This window comes from Lagenorhynchus albirostris, chromosome 3 (assembly GCF_949774975.1).
Source record: "Lagenorhynchus albirostris chromosome 3, mLagAlb1.1, whole genome shotgun sequence".
In the NCBI taxonomy this organism is placed as follows: domain Eukaryota; kingdom Metazoa; phylum Chordata; class Mammalia; order Artiodactyla; family Delphinidae; genus Lagenorhynchus; species Lagenorhynchus albirostris.
In genome coordinates, this window is record NC_083097.1 from 157,937,368 (window position 1) to 157,957,106 (window position 19,739).

The 19,739-nt window shown below is 51.5% G+C and overlaps 2 protein-coding genes across 5 annotated transcripts; one reads left to right on the plus strand and one right to left on the minus strand.

Annotated features, from left to right (window-relative positions):
- Positions 1–3,213: 3,213 nt before the first annotated feature.
- HSH2D (hematopoietic SH2 domain containing) lies at positions 3,214–11,777 on the plus strand. 3 transcript variants are annotated; one of them, XM_060146624.1, is made up of 6 exons: positions 3,214–3,302; positions 5,186–5,333; positions 7,065–7,154; positions 8,159–8,324; positions 8,856–8,990; positions 11,115–11,777. In XM_060146624.1, exons 2-6 carry the CDS (start codon positions 5,209–5,211, stop codon positions 11,637–11,639), a joined length of 1,041 nt encoding a protein of 346 aa, XP_060002607.1. In that variant the 5' UTR covers positions 3,214–3,302; positions 5,186–5,208; the 3' UTR covers positions 11,640–11,777. The 3 variants fall into 3 exon arrangements, with proteins under 3 accessions (XP_060002607.1, XP_060002608.1, XP_060002610.1); XM_060146625.1 differs by lacking the exon at positions 7,065–7,154; XM_060146627.1 differs by lacking the exon at positions 3,214–3,302 and having other exon boundaries at positions 7,065–7,116.
- A 1,938-nt stretch (positions 11,778–13,715) lies between these two features.
- CIB3 (calcium and integrin binding family member 3) lies at positions 13,716–19,449 on the minus strand. Of its 2 annotated transcripts, XM_060144601.1 has the most exons (6): positions 19,399–19,449; positions 19,140–19,174; positions 17,099–17,210; positions 15,955–16,102; positions 14,947–15,142; positions 13,716–13,737 (listed from the first exon to the last, which is right to left on the minus strand). In XM_060144601.1, the coding sequence occupies exons 1-6, from the start codon at positions 19,447–19,449 to the stop codon at positions 13,716–13,718; spliced, it is 564 nt and encodes a 187-aa protein (XP_060000584.1). The 2 variants fall into 2 exon arrangements, with proteins under 2 accessions (XP_060000584.1, XP_060000586.1); XM_060144603.1 differs by lacking the exons at positions 17,099–17,210; positions 19,140–19,174.
- Positions 19,450–19,739: the final 290 nt, after the last annotated feature.

Consider the following 19,739-nt stretch of genomic DNA (forward strand, 5'->3'; position numbering starts at 1 on the left):
TCCACTCTGAGCCCCCCCTCACCTCTCAGGAAGTCTCCGCCCCATGATCCTGCTTCAGACCCAGGGCACAACCAGGGGCTGAGCCTCACTTGGGCATGATCATGGTTCCCACCTCATAGGATGGCTATGAAGATCCCGTGAGGGCGCATCCCAAGCTAACTGCTATCACACTGTGTCATCATATTCATATCCATCATCATTAGCATCATTATTTGTCTTGTGCCCCAAGAGAAAAGCTCACCTCTCCTTTTACACCGTGTCTCTAATGGGGAACAAGTCATCCAAGTAGCTTACAGCTTTGAGCTGTAAGTATTTGCCCCATAATGCCCCAACATTCCACCAGTGGACCCCCCCAACCAGGTCAGGTGGCATCCTTGAACTCACTCCGACCTTGTACCAGCCTCTTGCTCAGAGAGTCATTAGTATTCCTTATGTCTAAAGACTTTGATGGGGTGGCAGGTGGGGAAGCAGCTCCTCAGCTACCATCCTCTTGTACCGAGACAGATGACACATTGGCTCTTTTTCTAATAACAGCTTTATTGAGATGTAATTCACACACCGTACAATTCACCCACGGAAGTGTGCAATTCAGTAGTCTTTACTGTATTCACAGCATTGTGCAACCATCACCAGAGTCAGTTTTAAAACGTTTTTATCACTCAGTACCCGTTAGCGGTCACTCCTCATTCTCCCTCCCTCAGTCCCTGGCAATCACTAATCTACTTTCTGTCTATGGATTTGCCTGTTCTGGATGTTTCATATAAATAGAATCGCACACGATATGGCCTTTTGCATCTGGCCTCTTTCACTCAGTATAAAGTCTTTGAGATCAGTCATGAGCTTTCATCCCTTTTTATGGCTGCATAGTATTCCACCGTGTGGATGGACCATATCTTTTATGTGTTCGTCCACTGATGGATGTTTGGATTGTCTCCACCTTTTGGACGCTTTGCCTATTGTCTGTTTGTCAAGTGTGCCTAGTTTGTTCCTGTCCCAGGGCCTTTGCCCCTGCTGTCTCCTCTTCTGCCAGCCTCTCCCGCATGTGGACTTCTGTGGCATCAGTCTCCCCGTGGAGTATGAGCTCCAGCATGACATGGACAGGGCCTGTTTTGTCTTCTGCTTCATCCCCAGCATCTAACATGGTGCCCACACTTGGGGCTCAATCAGTTTTTGTGGAATGAATGAATAGAATGGAGGCATTGGAGAATGAGAGAACTGTGAAATTGCGTAAAGCCCAGAGTTGACAGAGCCTAAGGGCTTCCCCACCCCTGACATCGACAGCCCCAGCATATCCCTGGGCTGAGACACCACTGTGGCCACCTACCCCGAGAGCCACCCCACATAGGGGCCAGTGAATGTCCCACTCACCAACTGGGGCCTCCAGTGAGAAGCCCAGACCTGACGTTGGAAGGGTAAGGGGCTGACTTCAGAGGGGCAGGGGCCTTGGAGTCTCCCAGCCCCACCATCTCCCTGCTGGTCCCCTTCTGGAATGTTCCTCTGAGGGCCATGTTCAAGGGCCACAGTTCATGACTGTGGCCACCAAGAGATGGGGGATGATTCTGTTGTGACAGTCTCAGGGAGGACATTAGTTTGGGAAAGACCACATCCCCCCCAGGCAGGTCAGGCTAATCAGGGTGGTGCCCTCTGTGGTTGGGCCTCAGGGGGACAGGCTGGAGGTGAACTGAAACACCCCATGTTTCTGGAGACTGAACTCTATGTAAATGAGATCCCCGATGACCAGACTTTCTAAGTGACAAGGGTCTCTTGGACGATTCTGATCCCCTGCCCAAAGAATTGCTCTTCTCCTCGAGGTTGGGACCTGGTCCACTGGGCCGTGGAAGGCATGGAGGATCAGAGAGGTGAAATGAGTTGCCCAAGGCAGCCCAGCTTGTGAGATCTGGAGGCCAAACTTGCATCTACCCCAGCCAGGCACAAAGGCATCAGCTTAAGTCACAGGGAAGAGTCCTAATATTTCTCTTAACTGAGCCCCATGCTGCATGCTTGAAGGTTGTCTTGCCTAATCGTCGTCACGTGACTAAGGAGGGCTATCTTCTTGCCCACTTCACAGATGAGGAAACTGAGGCCCAGAAGAGTTTGAGTGACTCACCCAAAGCCGTACAGCGAGTGAGTGAGAAACCAGGTTCCATGTGTCTCCTGTTTGAGCCTTACTGACCCGCAGGCTCCAGACAAGGCCAGCACCACCACCCCCAACCCCCGTCAACAACCCCAGGAGCAGGGGATGGTGATGGCATCCATCTTGAGCCTGCAATGGGGGGCTATCTATACCAGCTGCACCAGGGTGATAGGTCTGCAGGGAGGCCCCCAGCTCAGCCACAAGGATCTGGGCCGTTTCTCTCTGAAAAGGGAGGAGGAAGTGGTTTTGCCTGTGTGCCGGGGACGGGTGAGGCAGCCAGCACGCATCTGGGACTAGCTGATGTGTTAGGTAGGGGTTCCCACACTCAGGGCCCACAATGTGTGTAGGGGCCCCCAAAATGTTTTAGTGTTTTAAAATCAGGAGAAAAAAATGGATACAATAATAATGAATATATAAAATAAATCCAGCCCAGGATATGTTAGTCTTGATATCAAGGAGGTTATAAAAAATAATTTTAAATGGGTGTGTTCTTTTTTTTGTTTGTTTTCTTTCAGAGGAAGTCATAATGTAGCCCTGTGGCACGCAGTGAGGCCTCAGCCTGTCCAGGCTCAATCCTGCCTCAGGGATTTTGCTTGTGCTGTTCCCTCCCCCTAGAGCACTCTTTCTGTGCAACAACCCGGCAATCAAGTTGACTCCTACCTGACCCCCAGCAAGCCCTTTCCTCCAGATCAGTTAGGCCCCCCTCTGTGGGGTTCTTGCAACTCCAGTTCCCCCTTCCTGACAGGCTGTCCACTTTGAAACAATGACATTAATCATTTCTCACTTCTCTTCGTTTCTCACCAGGTTATAGATGCTGGGAGGGCAGGACCTATGCCTGTCTTGGGGTCACCTCTTTTGTTCCCTGAGGATCTGGCACACAGTAGGTGCTCAATAAAGGCTTGTCGAGGTCTGGATGGAGCAAGGGTGTCCAGCCACCTGCATGCAGCTCAGCAGCTAGCTCCGTCAGACTGCAGACGGGGCGGGGGGCAGGGAGGGACAGCGGTGTCCTAGTCCCCGCCCAGGGCTCACCTACTTAAGGAAACAGGAACCACTTGGGGCAACGCCCCACCCCGCTGACGTGCAGTCCCTGAACAGAAACCTAGGCTCCTGCAGGTGCCGGTGCACAGCCAGAGTGAGGGCCTCTGGCCCCCCCACAGGGTTCTCCCAGGTACGTGCCTATTTCTGTACCCACCCCATGCTGAGTGAGACCGGGGCCCCAAGACCCTGAGCCTCATCTCCACCCTTGAGAAGATAGCACATGGGGGCCAGGCTGGGCCAGAAGGAGGGACAGGGCTGGTGGGGTCCAGAGAGGCAGGAGGAATTTTCTGGGGGCACTGGTAGGTGACCATTGGAAAATAGAGCTGGAATTAGGGAAAGAACATTCCTGGCAGGGGCACAGCATGGGCAAAGACATGGAGAGGAGAGACAGCTTGATCAATTTTGGGTAGAGTAAGGATGTGGGGATGAAGGGGTGAGGGAGGCCTCAATGCCAGGGTCAGAAGCTTAAAACAGTATGACTTCATTCGTCAGCCAACAGCCCTGCACCCTCCTCTGTGCCCACCCAGTGCCAGGTGATGCTGGGGACCCAGAAAAATCCAAAAGAACCTAGCCCTGGACCCCAGTCCTCAAGAGCTCCTAATATGGGGAAGACTGAGCCAGACAGAGACACTCCAGCTCCATGAGGCAAGGCTAGACCAGAATGGTGGGGAAGGTGAGGGACAGAGAGGGATGCCCAGGGCTTTGTCTTAGAGAAGAGGCAAGAAAGCTTCCTGGAGGGGGGATATTTTTGCTGACCCTTGAAGGATAAGTAAGAGTTCTTCCTGGTAGAAAAAAAGAACAAGCTTGTAAACATTACCTCATGCTAGGTCACTACTGGATTCATGAATGTTCATTATATACATACAGTGCTTACTGCTGTGCCAACTGTATCCTCTCAGGTAATTACCATCATTAGCCCCAAATTGCAGATGAAAATTCAGGCACAGAGAGGTTAAGTGACTTGCTCAAGGTCACACAGCAGCTAAGTGAGGGAGCTGGGGTTTGAACCCAGGTTGCCTGGCTCTGATTGGGCTCAACTGATTTGTCATGCTGCTTCATCTAACATTTTTTAATGGATCTATTTAATTTCACTTGCTGCAGAATTCCTTTGGGTCGTTCCCCAGAGGGTGTGCTTGGTGTCTGTCTAATGGCAGGAGAAAGTCAATATTGACTGGGTTGATAAATACATCCCCTCCCTGTGGAAACAGCTTGGTAACAAAGACGTTCTGAGATATTGAAAAGTTAGACCAGTGGGTGGGAGGAGAAGGGGCGAGCTTCAGTTTGGGGACAGAATTAAGGGTAAAAGTGAGGGGTCATGTGTAGACAACCCAGCAGGGCACAACCCTTTTGCTGGTTTTTCACTGACTTAATACTGTTTTGCAAATCGCTGCTGTTTTCTTTCTGTTTTCCAGCTCTGTTTTCTCTGTCTTGGCTCACGAAGTCCTGTGGTACCTGAGCTTAAAACTGCTGAGAATGAGTGTGAATTAACCATGCACCTGACAAGTTATAGGTGTGCCATCGGTAGCCACCACTTATGGTGACGATGGTGACAGAAGCAACTGTTTGGGGCCACATCTCTGTAGTGTTTAATGAAACCATGGCAACCTTTTATGGCACCCACTGTGTACCTGCTGTTTCATTCATTCACTTATCATTTTGCCATCTCCACGTCCCTCCCAGGACAGTGATAGTTACTTAATACTTAAATAAACTCAGTTCTTAAATACATATATTTTTAAAAGGGACTTTCTAATACTTGTAGTAATGACATAATAAGAATAAAAGGAAAAGGAAAAATCCTTGGGGGAGGCGTGGTTTGGGACAAGTCGATGAATGAATGTGCATAAAGTGCCAGCACATAGTAGGTGCTCAAGAAACTCAAGCCAACTTCAATCCTGTTGTTCTGTCCAGCCTGGAGGACTTCTTAAAGGAGGAAACACCATGAGCTGCATGAATAGAGCAAAGGTGCGAGGTGGACCAGGCTTGACTCTCTTTCCTCCTTCCCATTCCCAGGTCACCCCTCACCCCTGGAAGCCATGACAGAGGCCAGAAAGCTGCCCCCACCACTGCCTCCAAGACTGGACTGGTTCGTGCAGACTCAGGTGGACCAGCTGACCTGTGGAGGGGTCCCTGAGTGGTTCCATGGTGCCATCTCAAGAGAGTAAGGACACACCCACACCTTCCACCCTGCCCTTCACTCTCTTCCCTTGTCTTCCCCGACTCTAGGCAGGTTTTTACTGCAGAATTCTGGGCTTAGCTCAGCTAAGTGTGTTAAGAGGGTGGGTGAAAAGAGCTCTGGAGTCCCAGACTTGAATCCTGCCTCCTCCATGGACTCACTATGTGACCTTGAACAAGTTACGGGTCCTCAGCTTTCTCTATACAAGTGGCCACCAGACCAGTACTGCCAGGGACCTGACAGGCCCCTGCCCCCCACCTCACACAGGTGGGGATGCAACCTCACCAGTCAATGATGGCAGAATGCAGCCTCAGAATCTTTCTTAACACAGTGCCCCAAACAGCTGCTCTCAGTCCATCAGGGATATAACCAACATGCACTTCCTACATCAGACTGAGCTCTGAGGACATGAACAAATCCACCTAGTCACCCCTAGGGGCTGGCTCTAAATAAATGGCGAATAGAACATTTATTGCCACATTCTGCATGCAGGAAGTTGAGGAAACTGTGAAAGCCACAGAGAGGAGGAACTGGACATGGTTTCTCAGTTCTGGGGTGCACCAAAAGAAATACAATGTGAGCCACACATTACAATTTTAAATCTTTTTAGTAGTTTTGTTAAAAGAGTGAAAAGAAACAGGTGGAACTAATTTTTATCATATTTTTTATTTAACCCAGTATATCCAAGATATTCTCATTTCAACATGTAATCGGCACTAGGTCCTCAAAATCCAGCACGTATTATATGCTAAAATCACATCTCAATTCCCACCAGTCATATTTCAAGGGCTCAGCAGCCACACGTGGCCAGTGGCCTCTGTATTAGACAGCTCGGGTCCAAAATCCCCATTCTGTCTCCTAGAAGGCCACATTACTCTTTGTGAACCCGAGATAAGAGTAACAGTAATACACTAAGTCCCCTACATACGAATGAGTTCCATTCTGATAGCGTGTTCGGAAGTCCAATTTGTTCCTAAGTCCAACAAAGTTAGCCTAGGTACCCAGCTAACACAATTGGCTATGTATTGAGTTGGCCAAAAAGTACGTTCGGGTTTTTCATACGCTCTTATGGAAAACCTGAACGAACTTTTTGGCCAGCCCAAGAGTAGTGTACTGTAAGAGGTTTATAATACATTCGCATCTTTGAAAGTTCGCATCTTGAAGGTTCACATGTAGGGGAGTTACTGTAGTGAGCATCTTTGTGGGTTCTTACCAGCTGGTTGTTCCCACACTCACGCTGCATGCACGTCATCTGTCCTCAAGTGGGCCCTGAGAGTAAGAGTTTACTTTCGCCTTAAGGAAGCTGAAGGTCACAAAGGGACTGACCCTCACCAGGGGTCACACAGCTAATGAAAAGCAGTGCTGGATTTTAAAATCAAATGCATCTAAGAGCAGCTCCTGCTTTATTACCTGTGACACCTTGATCTACCCAAAGGTGCCTCTGGGGGGTGCCTTCCAGGCATTGGGAAGACAAGCAGGGGCTCTGAGAGATGGTCAAGGTCATCAGAGGCTTCCTGCCAACTCTGGGAGAACACCCCTGTCCCTGAATATCCCAAGCTCTGAAATAACCAAGAAAAGAAGGGGTTTTAGGCTGTTTGTTTGAAAACAGAAAAGTACAGGCCTCTCTGACTCAGGGGCACCAGTACTGGGATGACTGGTATACCGGACATCTGGCCAGTATGCTTAGCCATCTCTCTCCTGTATTTGCCCTTCCAGGGATGCCGAGAACTTGCTGGAGTCACAGCCACTGGGATCCTTCCTCATTAGGGTCAGTCACAGCCACGTGGGCTACACGCTCTCTTACAAGTAAGGCCTGGGCTAGGGGCCAGGGCAGGGACAGGAGGGCTCTGGGACTTCCTTGGAGGAGCAAGTGGTGCTTCATACAACAACTTCTCAGTGAGCAACTAGCGTGAGGGTCTGGCCAGATCTAACTGAAGAGTAGGCAGTTGCAGGTCTGGCTGTAACCAGCAGACTTGGGCCTGGCAGTAACTGAGACTGTGTGTCTGAGAACAGGAACTGCTGAGGACTCAAGAGTAGCAGCTGCATTTCCCCTTACTACCCCTCTCTCCCCTACCATTTAAATGTCAACTCCCTGACTTCACTCAGGGGGACATGTTAGGGGAAACCAGGGCAGCCCAGCTCCTTAATTTCTCGATGCCTGATCCAGCATCTCAGTTAGAGGATTCAGCAGCGCAAACTACTTTTCAAAAGGATTCCAGGCCAAAGGAATTTTTTAAATGGACCTATTACAGAGTTACCCATAGAGGGAAAAGCTTAGGCTTTTAGTCACGCAGTCCAAGGCTTGGCTCTGCCACTTAAGATGCTGTGTGATCTTGGACAAGTTACTCACCCTTTCTGTTCCTCCCTCAAAGTCCTCATCTCGAACATAAGAATGCTAAAATTAATTCAGAGTCATAATGGGAGGATTGAATCAGACGTAGTAAGCACATAGTGGTCCATTAATAAATGCATCCGTTCATTAATAATGGAGCATTTATTCAGTACCTGTACCAGTTTTCATTGTTGTCATTTCTATTGATCATTTACCCCTTGCCAGGCACGGAGCTAAGTGTTTACCTGCAGTAGCTTGTTCTATCTTCACAAGAAGTCCTGACGTCAGCCTTAGTAGCCCCATGTGATAAAGGGGGAAATTGAGGCACAGTGCAGTCACCTGCCAAGTGTCACATGGCTAGTGAGTGGAGGAGCCTACAAGGGAATCTAGGCAGATGGGCTGTAGCCATGATGCTGCCAGGTCAAGGCTGGGGGGTGGGGACAGAATGATGGGGAATGAGATGGCAGTGTCTCCGCAGAGCTCAGAACTGCTGCCGCCACTTCATGGTGAAACTTTTGGACGATGGGAGCTTCATCATCCCTGGGGAAGAGAGAGCCCATGCCTCTCTAGTTGCCTTGGTCACCTTCCATCAGCAGCAGCCGTTGCGGCCACACGGGGATCTGCTGACGCAGCCCAGCCAGCAGGTGAGGGTTGGGACCCCCAAGGGCCATAGCGCTTTCCCAAGGGCCAAGCCCCCCAGACTCTTTTGCTCCCTCAGCCCCCTCAGCCTCTTGTGATTCTGTCATTCTTGCGGTCCCCGTTTCTCTTGTGGCCCCGCCCCTCCTGGTCCTTGTTCCCTGGCCCGCAGGCTGATTTTTTTTACAGGAATTCATGTGCCAGGTATAACCTTGGCTGATCTACATGAATAGCATATTTCCTTATAAGACTCAGTGGGTGGGGCCCAGTCCTCACAAGCTGCTGTGGGAGGGGCATATCTCCTTATAAGGATTGATGGGCATGGCCTAGGCCCTCAGAAGGGGCTGTGAGTGTGGCATATTCCTTATAAGGCCCAGAGGGCAGGGCCTAGCCCTCAGTAGCTGCTGTGGGAGGGGCATTCTTCCTTACAAGGTTTGTGGATGGGGCAACCTCTGAGCCCCCATTTCCAGGATCTGGGACCACAGCCCCATCCCTGTACCCTCCTTGGGACTAAGCTGCATGTCCCCTCTGCCCCGCAGAAGGATCCAGCAAATGCGGATTATAAGGATCTCTTCCTTTTCTCCGACGCATTGGCTGAGGAAGCCACCAGCTCTGCTCTTGGCCTCAGCAAATACCAGAATCCCTCCTCTTGTCCCATGGCCCCACTTGAAGAGGTATGTGACAGAAAACTGGCACCTTCAGTCTGGAAGGTGGGAGGCGGGGCAGGGGGATGCAGGAGCAGAGGTGGCCAACAGCTGCTAGAGGAGATGTTCTAGAATGAAGATCAGATCCCGTAGCTCCAAGCTCAAAACTTTTCAGGGAGACTTCCCTGGCAGTCCAGTGGTCAAGACTCTGTACTTCCAATGCCACGTGGGGTGTGGCATAAAAACCCAAAAAAACCCAAAAACAAACAAACAAACAAAAAACTTTTCAGTGATTTCCCAAGGCACTGAGATTAAAATCCCAACTATGATCTCAAGTCCCACTACCCATCACCAGCCCAACTTCAGCCCCTCTGCCAGCTGTTCTGACACATCAAGCTAACCTCAGGGCCTTTGCATGTGCTGTGTGTTCTGCCCCCAGATTTCCCATGCCTGGCTTCTTTCACCACTTCTTCTTCAAGTATCTCTCTCCCCAGTCACCAAACCTAAAGTAGCCCCTCTGCCTTCTCCATCACATCACCCTGTTCATTTGCAGCAGAGCAGTCTGTAAAATTTGAAAAGTCTTGTTTATTTATGAGTTTTCATGTTTCCTGCCTGCCTCTCCCATCAGACTGTGAGCTTTGGGAGGCCTGGGAATCTGACTTGTTCACCACTGCTTCTCCTGTCCCTCAGAGAGGCCCTGGCACATCAGTGGGTTTGCAGGTGAGGGTGGGGGAACAGTCAGGGAAGGCTTCCTGGAGTAGGTGGCATAGAGCTGGGACATTCAGGATGAAGAGGAGCCAACCACACACAGAGATGCAGGGAGGGCATTCCAAACAGAGGAAACAGCACATGCAGATGTCCTGAGGCTCAGGGTGAAAAACAGAAGAACCACAATAGCCAACGTGTGGACAGAGTGGAGTGAGCAAAAGGGAGATTGTTGGGAGGTGAGGGGCCAGAGTCGGCAGGGGTCATTCATGCAGGGTCTTGGGGCCAGGGTGAGGTGCTGGGATCTATTCCAGGTGTTCTGGGGAGCCATGAGAGAGCTTGAGCAGGGTGGGACTGATGGTGTTCCCTGTGGCTGCTGGCTGCAGAAGGGGCTGTCTGGGGGCGGGAAGGAGGCAGGGACAGTATCCACGTGGGAGAAACTAGAAAGGGAGCCCTAAAGGTGGATCTTGCTGATGGCTTGGAGGTGGAGGGTGAGGGGAAGAGGGACGGTGTCACGGTTTGAGTCCCCCAGTCATCCATTATGTGGGAAGTGATCCCAGGAGGTACCATGAGGGGAGCAGGAAAGTGGGTCAGGAGAGAGAGGGCCACCAAAGGAGGCTGCTGTAGTGAGCGGGTTACCCCTGTGCACTCTGTGGAGCACGCACGTCAGTTATCCCACCTTAGGACGAGGAGCTGTGGTACTGATCTTCCCTTCCATCAGTCATTAGTCAAGCGCTGTCTCTGGGAGGTTTTAATTCTCTGGTACCTCTGGTCTGCAAAGTGGCCAAAGAAGTCCCCAAGGCAGAGTCCCCACTGCTGGCACTTGGGAGTGGAGCTGGAGGCACCAAAATGCTCAAGACAAAGGGATGTGGATGGGGCATGACAGCATCTGCCACAAATGACGCCCAAGTTTGGGGCCTGAACAACCTGGTAGATCAGGGGTTGGCAAACTACTGCCCAAGGGCCGCATCTGGCCCACTGCCTCCTTCTGTATGGCCCATGAGCTAAGCATGACTTTTATGTTTTTGAATGGCTGAAAGAAATCAAAAGAAAAATCATATTTCATGACTCTTGAAAGTCAGATGAAACCCACATTTCCGTGTCCATAAAGTATTAGAGGAACACAGGCACGCTCGCTCACTGACGTATGATCTCTGGCTGCTTTGGCCCTACAACAGCAGAGGTGAGTGATGAAACATAGACTGACCTGCAAAGCTGAAAACATTTCCTCTCTGACCCCTTACAGAAAAAGTTTGCCAACCACCGAGGGAGACAGTGAAGCCCTTTACTGAGACAGGAAGGGTGGGTCGTGGGATCAGGCTTGGGGGTTCTCTTTGGGACTTTCTTGGCCCCAGGACATCTGGGTGGAACCCAGATCCCAGTTTCTGGGGCAGATTCAGAGCTGTGGTAGGCGGGGTAGCCCCAGGTCTCACCTGCTCTCTGTTTCAGGCCTTCACAAACCCAGTCCTGCTCCATCGGCGAAAAGAAGGGAAGCCATTGGCAGAGCCGGACGGGGCATCCACGGAGAAAGCTACTCCCTCCTGCCCCCCGAAATCTCCTCTTGAGGAGGCCCGCCAGAAAATCTGGAGGAATCTCAAGATACTCCCCCGGACGGGCAAGAAGGTCCAGCAGGAGCTGAAATCCCAGCTGGTGGCTGCGAGCTCATCGCTCTGGGACGCCAAGCCGTTGGTGGTGACCCATGACTCTGGAGCTGGAGCAGGGGACTCAGCCTGGAAAAATAATGTCTTCACAGACCCCCAAGCTCCAAGAAACAGAGATGAGCCCTCCAGGAAAGCCTCAAGGTCAGCCAGCTGGAGCGAGACAAGCTCGAGGGTCAGGGACTGGCACCAGGCAGTCGTGAGGGCCCTGTCCTCACACGTGTCCAAACCGGAGCCAAGGGGCTCGAAAGAACCACAGGACTGTCTCCCCGAAGAGTACCGCTCACCGCCGCCCTTCGCCCCTGGGTACTGCTAGGTTCGCCCCGGCTCTGGGACCCTCTTTGCCGGGGGCCGTTCACACCTGGACCTTTTGCTCTCTGCCATGACCCACTAGCCCTCAGGGACCTGAGGAATGTAATAAAGACATTGCTTGGGTCTGGTCCTGCGATTGCCAGTAAGGCGACCTGGTCATTTTAATAATAATTAGTAATAATAATAATGTTACCGCAGTGCCGTCTAGGACACCTACTCTGTGCCTAGCCTCACACCAGACCCTCCATGTTCATTATTTCTTTCATGCCTCTGAGCAGGCCCATCAGGTAGGTTCATTCTGCACTTTTTTTTTTTTGTGTGTGTGGTACGCGGGCCTCTCACTGTTGTGGCCTCTCCCGTTGCGGAGCACAGGCTCCGGACGCGCAGGCTCAGTGGCCATGACTCACAGGCCCAGCCGCTCCGCGGCATATGGGATCTTCCCGGACCGGGGCACGAACCCGCGTCCCCTGCATCGGCAGGCGGACTCTCAACCACTGCGCCCCCAGGGAAGCCCCCATTCTGCACATTTTAAAGAAGAGACAGGAATTTCCCTGGCGGTCCAGTGGTTAGGGCTCCATGCTCTCATTGTCAAGGGCCTGGGTTCGATCCCTTATCGGGGAACTAAGATCCCACAAGTTGCGCGACACAGCCAAAAAAATTATATTAAATTAAAATTAAAAAAATAAAGAAGATCCAGGTTCAGAGAGGAGAAGAGGTGTGGCCAAGGTCACATGGCTGGGGTGTCAGCACCAGGATTCGAAGCCAGGTCAGTTTAAGCCCTTTTCCCACGTAACCTAGGCACACCTCATAGAGTACATCCTTGTCTGTAACAGGGCTGTTCATGCCTTCCTCTCAGGGTTCTTGTGCAAATGGAGATGAAACTTGTGGAGGGCTTGGCACACAGTAAGCACTCCTGACATCAACGGCAGCTTTAGGAGAAGCATAAGAGGCCCTTTCCTTTAAAAAGAGAGAGGCAGCCTAGGGCTGTGGATGGGGATGGGCTCTGGAGGGAATCTTGGGTTGTGGGGCTGTGTGACCTTTGGTGAGTCACTAGACATCTCTGGGCCTGTTTCCTCATCTGGAAAATGGGGAGAAGAGCAGTCCCTCTTTCTCAGGATGAACCAGCAGAATTCAAATAAAACCTAGGGCTTTAGCGCACAGTAGGTGCTTAATAAATGGGGGTTAGGGCAAGAGTGGACACCCTAGAAATGATACACAGTGGAGGTGTCTGGGAGGGTCCCTGGGGGGCTTGTCTCTCTTGCAGAAATGACCACTCCTTGGATTGACTGGGGACATGGAATGGGCCCCCAGGCTGACTATAGGTGGACTGGGTATGGGGGTTCCCAAATCTGCAAGATGTAGAGGTCTGGGATGTGCAGTGAAGTGGGCCTAGGTTCAAGTCCACCTCTGCAGATGACTTCAGGTGTGGCCTTGGGCAAGTCACCCCGTTGCCTCTGAACGAAGTGTGAGTTCTCCTCAGCCAGCCCTGCTGGGATGTCACAGGCAGCCAATGTGATGAAAGAATGGCAGGTGTTTCCTGAACTGTAAAGCACTGTGCTAGCCTCAGTGAATAACATTCCCGCCACCACACCCTCTCCAGAGGCCTCCTCTGGCGATTCTAATGAATCAGTGAGGAGGTGAAGCTTTAGTCCCCTTGAGGAATTCGGGGATTGAGGGGGGAAAAGGCAACTTGAGCAGTCGAGGGTTGGGCCTTGGGAGGCCCTGAGCTGGGACAGCATGGGCCTGATCTCCACACCTCGCCTCCACCCACCGAGACCCACAGTGAGGCACTTCCAGCCCTCTCGGTGGAGAGACATCCAGAAGTCACCCCTTTCCTTGTACAGATGGGGAGATTGTGGCCCAGAGAGGGTGCAGCCACACCCAGGATCACGTAGTGAGGACAGAGGTTAGATCCTTGGCTGCCTCCCTCTCGTCTGCCAGGTTAAAGTTGGGAAACATGTTTTCGGAGCAGCTGTGACTCAGTGATGTGTGTTTATTCCCAGAGCCCAGGGAGACCAGATTCTACATTGAGATGAGGGGTCGCCCTGCCTTCCTCTGGCCCGGCTCCTCCGCAGTACCCTCAGATGCGGATGTGGAAGGTGCTGGGTGCAAAGAGAAAGGGAGTCTGTCAGCAGGCAGAGGGTACCCTTCCTTCGTCCTTCTCCCCAACACTCCCACCAGGAGTCCCCGAGGCATGCAAGGAGCCACAGTGGGTGGGGGAGAGATAGACCCCCTCAATAAACCCCAGGCCGTGGCCTTCCTGACCCCCACAGGGGTTGAGGGCACATCACTTTGGATCAGAGTGTATGTCCTGGCTCTGCCCCAGACTCTAAGTGCGCGGCTACCCCTTTCTGGGCCTCAGTTTACTCCCCTGTAAAATGGGGATAAGCTGTCCCTCCTTCACTGTGCTGTAATAAGGGCTAAAAAGAGGCCAATGTACAGGGCGGGACAGACAGTAGTTGCTCAATTAGTAGCAAGGGATTCATCCTGGTGTCATTATTCGTGTCTCTGTGGTGGGAGACCATCCTTGCTTATCCAGGGTAGAGGAAGGAGGCCCTCTGGTCCTGAAAGGATACCACCAATGATAACAGCCACAACAGCAACCATAAAGCAGTTATTGAGCACCTACTGTATGCCAGGCACTGCTCTAAATTCTTTGCGTGTACTAGCTCAGAGGTCACTCAACTTTTCTCGGCAAAGGGCCAAATAGTTGATATTTCCAGCTTTGCACAGTGACTCAGCACCACCATGTAGCTCAAAAGCAGCCGTAGACACTATGTACACAAACAGGCAGGCTGCGTGCCAATAAAACTAGCAATAGACACGGAAATTTGAATTTCATACGGCTTTCATGTGTCGTGGAGTATGATTATTCTTTTATTTTCTCCCCCAACCATTTAAAAATGTAAAAACCATTCTTAGCTCACAAAAAACTGGTGGTGGGCCAACCCCTGTATTAACTCATTTAACCCATGCTATCCGCCCTACAGTGGAAGCACTGATTCTCCCCAGGGCTGCCAAGTGCTCTGGTACAGTCTGTTCACTACAAAATGTTCAAGCAACTGAGGGCTGAAGTCCAACCATATTCCACTCACCCAAAGAGCTGTGTCCACCCAGAGGAGGTGTTCACAAGGTCTCTAATTATCCCCATTTTAAAGACACAGGGACTGAGGCTAGGGAGGTCGGGAAAGTTCCCCAAGGTCACAAATGAATGAACAGAGGGATTTTCACAAAGGGAGTCTATGAACCCTTTCCATAAGAGCCTCTCTCATACATGGGAACGGATTGTGCAGGGTGGAGAGGAATGTCACCTGAGGAAGTCCGGCGCCCGCAGGATCATGTTCTGGAAGTCTTCCAGGGACAGTCGCCCGTCGTGGTCCCCGTCGGCCTCATCCAGCACCTTCTCACACACCAGGCTCACCTCCTCAGCGCTCAGCTCTCCCCGCGTTAGCTTGGTCACCGTCTGCTCCAGGTCCCACACACAGATGTAGTCATCGTTGTTAAAGTCTGTGCAGCAGAACAGGTGGAGCTGTGGTGGTGAGGGGACACAGGGGCAGGCAGGCTGGGCCAGTCATGGGCACATCTTTTCCCTGTCTTACAGAGGAGGAAACTGAGCCACTGGAGGGAACCCAAGACCCTAGGGTTTTATCTGGATCTTGCTTTGGAATTGGGCAGGGACCTGCTGGGAGGTCATTCATTCACTCAAGTATTTATTGAGCACCTACTATGTGTCAGGTGTGTGATAATTGTTATTCATTCCCTCTTTCAATAAGTATTTATTGAGTGCCTGCTGTGTGCCAGGCACTGTGATAAATTTTCATTCATTCATTCATTCAGCAAGTATTTACTGAGTACCTACTATGTGCCAGGCACAGAGACAGATGGTGAACCAAAAAGACACTGTCACTGCCCTCGTGTCTCCTCAGAGAGAAAGTCAATAAGGAGTGAACAGATGAATGAACAAGAAATTAAGCAGCATTGCTCCATGCAAGGAGAGAAATAGGCTGTGGCATGGAGAGTAACTCGGGGGCATGGGTTACTTTTCACCAAAATTTCAAGGTAAGAAGAAGCCAGGGGAAAGGGCACAACAGAGGCAAAGGCCTAGAGGCAGAAAGAGTTTGATGTGTTGGGGAAACAGCCAGGCCATTGTGGCTGGAATGGAGTCAGTAAACGGATGGGGTGGGGAGGTACCAGGGTGAGGTGAAGGACAGGGCCACGCAGGACCTCAGAGCCCTTGGGGAGACATTTGTGATGGCAGGGCAGCCCCTGGCCCGACCCGGTCTCATTCCCATTTCCCCACCCCGGGTCCCTGCACACACCATAAATTTTAAAAGCGTAGTAGGCTTTGAGGTCGCGGGGAGCCATTTCACTCATCACAGAAAACATGTCCAAGAAGTTGTCCAAGGTCATGTGGCCATCCCCATCCTCGGAGAAGACCTGGGCGATCCTCTGACGGAAAGGGTTGTCCTAGAGACAGGAAGCAGGGAACCAATCCCTGACCAGGACCTTGCAGGGAGGGCTCCACATGGTTTCACTCTCAACACTCACCTTCCTGGGAACCTCCAAGTACCCCTCACCAAGACTGTCTTCCTCCCGTGATCCCTGGAGAAGACTTCAGGCAACTCCAATCTCCACCCCAGTGGTCTGGGTGTCGTTAACCCCATTTCCAGCTTCAGAGGCAGTCACATGACCCGAGTGAGGCCAATCAGGGATTTCCATTCACCTGGCAACCGTGATTGCCTCTGGGATGAGCATATGACTCAAACTTGCCAATCAGAGGCTGCCCTGGGAGAGTTGCTGAAAAGTTGGGGTGGAGGAACCTTATTTCTGCTTGTTGCAGAGCTTATGGGAGGAAATCTGAGGCAGCTGGTGTTTCCATTCACTACCTCAAGAGAACAGGCTTCCTGAGACTGAAGACTCTTCCTGGGAGAAACTGAAAGATGGAGGGAGAGTCCCAAGCATATCCTCAGAGACCCTGGTTCCAGCTGTATGTGATGCTAAGCCTTTCCCTGCATTTTTTGCTCATGTGATCCAACCCATTCTGTCCCTCTTGAATGAAGTTTCTGTCCCCTGTGATAAAATAATCTCTATTCACAGTCCCTCACCCCAAGAGTCCCCTCCAGAGTCACAAACTATGTATCAAACAACCAGCTGAGAAGAACCCACATTTAATAGCTCCTACTATGAAAAGAAAAACTAATGTTCCCTGAGTATTTGCCATGTCACAGGCCCTGTACTGAGCCCTTTACCTGCATTATCTCATCTCATCTTCCCAACAACCCAGGGTTTAAATCCTGTCTATGTCATGTCCTAGCTGTGTGATTATGAACAAGTGTCTTAACCTCTCTGAACTTCAGTTTCTTCATATGTAAAATGGAAATAATCACAGTACTCACCTCATAGGAATGCAGCAAGGGACATCCCTATTATTTTTTCCCTGCCTGCCCCGTGGCCCAGGCATACCTTCAGCTCAGGCATGCTGCCAATGAGCTCGTAAGGAACCTTCACATCAGGGTAGCTGGTATAGTCGAGAGGGACAAGCTGGGGGGCAAGGTCCTGGTAGCGATAGAAGAGCCTGGTGTGGGGACAGAAACAACAAGAAGGTCTGGGAGATGGGTGTGTGTGGCCTTGTCCCTACTCTCTCACTCTTGCAGCTGCTTACTCTACACTGAAAGATGCTGAGTCCCCAAGAGCCATTAGCCGTGGGCCTAAGCCTCACACACACAAAGCCAGACACAGGTGCCTTTATCGCCCTGGGGACAATGCCAAGGTAAAGAGAGGACTCCAGAGCTAGGGAAAACTAGTGCAGGAAGCAAGCCAGGGAGGAGGAAATTCTTCCTGGAGGAGGGGGCATTGATGCTGGGTTTTGAAGCATGAGTAGGAGCTTACCAAGCAGATGGGGTCGACAAAGGGAGAGTGTTTAAGGCAAGGTCATTCATTCATTCCCTCTTTCAACAAGTAGTTATTGAGTGCCTACAGTGTGCCAGGCACTGTGATAAATTTTCATTCATTCATTCAACAAGTATTTACTGAGTACCTACTATGTGCCAGGCACAGAGACGGATGGTGAACAAAACAGACACTGTCACTGCCTTTGGGTCTCCTCGGAGAGAAAGTCAATAAGAAGTAAGCAGATGAAAGAACAAAAAATTAAACAGCATTGCTCCATGCTAGGAGAGAAATAGCATTCACATTTAGCATTCAGAGAATCTGAGCCAATCTATGTATCTCTGGACATTATGACATCGTTGGCAAGGCCTCTAAAGGCCCACATCCTCACACTTTCCTTCTCTCCCTTCATCATGGGGGGCAGAGTTCTCTCAATGGGGCGGAGCAAACACAAAAGTCTAATATTCAGGTTTTTCAAAAGGGTAAATGAAAGACATTTTGCAAAACACCAAATGCCATACACACTACCTAGATGGTAAAGCCAGCTCTCCACCCTGATGCCCTCCCCTGGTGACACCATATCATCATTGAAGCATGCTGAGCAGTAGCCTTGTAGAGACCATCCTTGATGAGTCAGGGGTCCCCAAGCTGCTAGGGACTGTCTCTGAGGGGGACAGGAGCCCCTCGGTCACACGATGGCTAGGAACTCGAGGAGGAGATATCTGGAACTTCAGTCCTGGGTTCCTTCAGAGAATAGCCTGGGCTTGGGTTTGGGTTTCTGTATGGCCTTGAGTAAGTCCCTCTTCCCCTCATCCCCCTTTCCCCTCAGTAGGTCTGTCTGACAAGCGAGAAGCTTGAGGCAGACAAAATGTTAGTCTCCAACTCCTTGGGGCTCTACCCATCTACCCAGGGGCCTGGGGTCAGCCTCCCTTGTCTGAGCCTCAGTTTCCCCATCAGTAATCCAATCGTGATGGCCAGGATGACCTTGCAAGCTGTCCTCACCCAGACAATGGGGCTCACTGGTGAAAGGTGTGTCCATCAATAATGGATGTCCTGTGCCCACACAGTTGGGGCCTTGGCCCCTATCACTCTGCAGCTAAACCCCAGCCAGCTTCAGTTTCACAGCTCCAAGTTCATGGGTCGGGGCCTCTGGATAACAGCTCCGTGGGATGAGTGATGATGTAGAATACCCATCTATGCCTGGCTCGCTCACACCAGGGACCTGCAGCAGCCTGGGGCCACCTTCTCACTCTCTAACATTGATGTCAACCCCACAGCCCAGAACTGACTCTAGACTCTGCCCCTGGCCTCCCAGCCTTTTCACACTGGCCTCAGGGGGATCTTTCTAACATGCTGATCTTCATCTGCCATGCTCACACACTCTCTATGGCTCCCCGCCACCTTTGGGAAAAAGCCCAAGCTTGTCAGCCTAGAGACATGACAACGGGACCAGATGTGACTTCTCAGCCTTCCTGTCTCTGCATCCATCCACCGACCACGCACGCAATCCCCCCATTAGTGCTTTAACCCTTATGAAGCATTGAACGTGGTCAAATTGCAAATCAAGCAACGTATAGCAAGTTTCCACCTCTTCCTCCCTCCTCCCTAGACTGACCTCATGATTTCCTTCCTCGTGAAGAAGGTGCAGTCCTGCGGAGAGAGATGTTGGCTTGACCCAGACCCTGCCTCGTGGGGGTGGGGGGGGCTCCTTCCTCTCCCACAAGCCCACGTCCATCGCTGCCTGAAGCCACACACAGAGCCTCCCCAGGACGCTTGCTGACTGCACACCCAGGATGAAGGGATGCTGTCCCCATTTCTTGGGCCAGTAAACCAAGGCTGCTAAACCCACCGAGGGCCCGGCCCATCACGCCTACCTGATATGCTTCCAGCTGCTCATGAGTAAATACTGTTTGCTTGTTGCCCATGGTGAAGACCACTGCCAGGACCCTAGAACAAGCTCCCAAAGCCCCCAAACTCCTCGGGGCCACACCGGTCGGCAGGCTGCTGTGTACCAGTGTCTGGGCAAATCTCCCTGCCCTGGTTGTCACCTGCCCACCCTCCACATCACCCCCAGCCTGGGTGCGGCTCAAGTTACAGCCGAGCTCTCTGGGCAACAGCCTGAGTATGTCCACAGCCACCAGAGCAAGGAGAAGGGCTTTGGGAGGTCACAGGGTAGCCCTCAGTGGGGAGAGCACACCTGCCACCACCAGGTGAG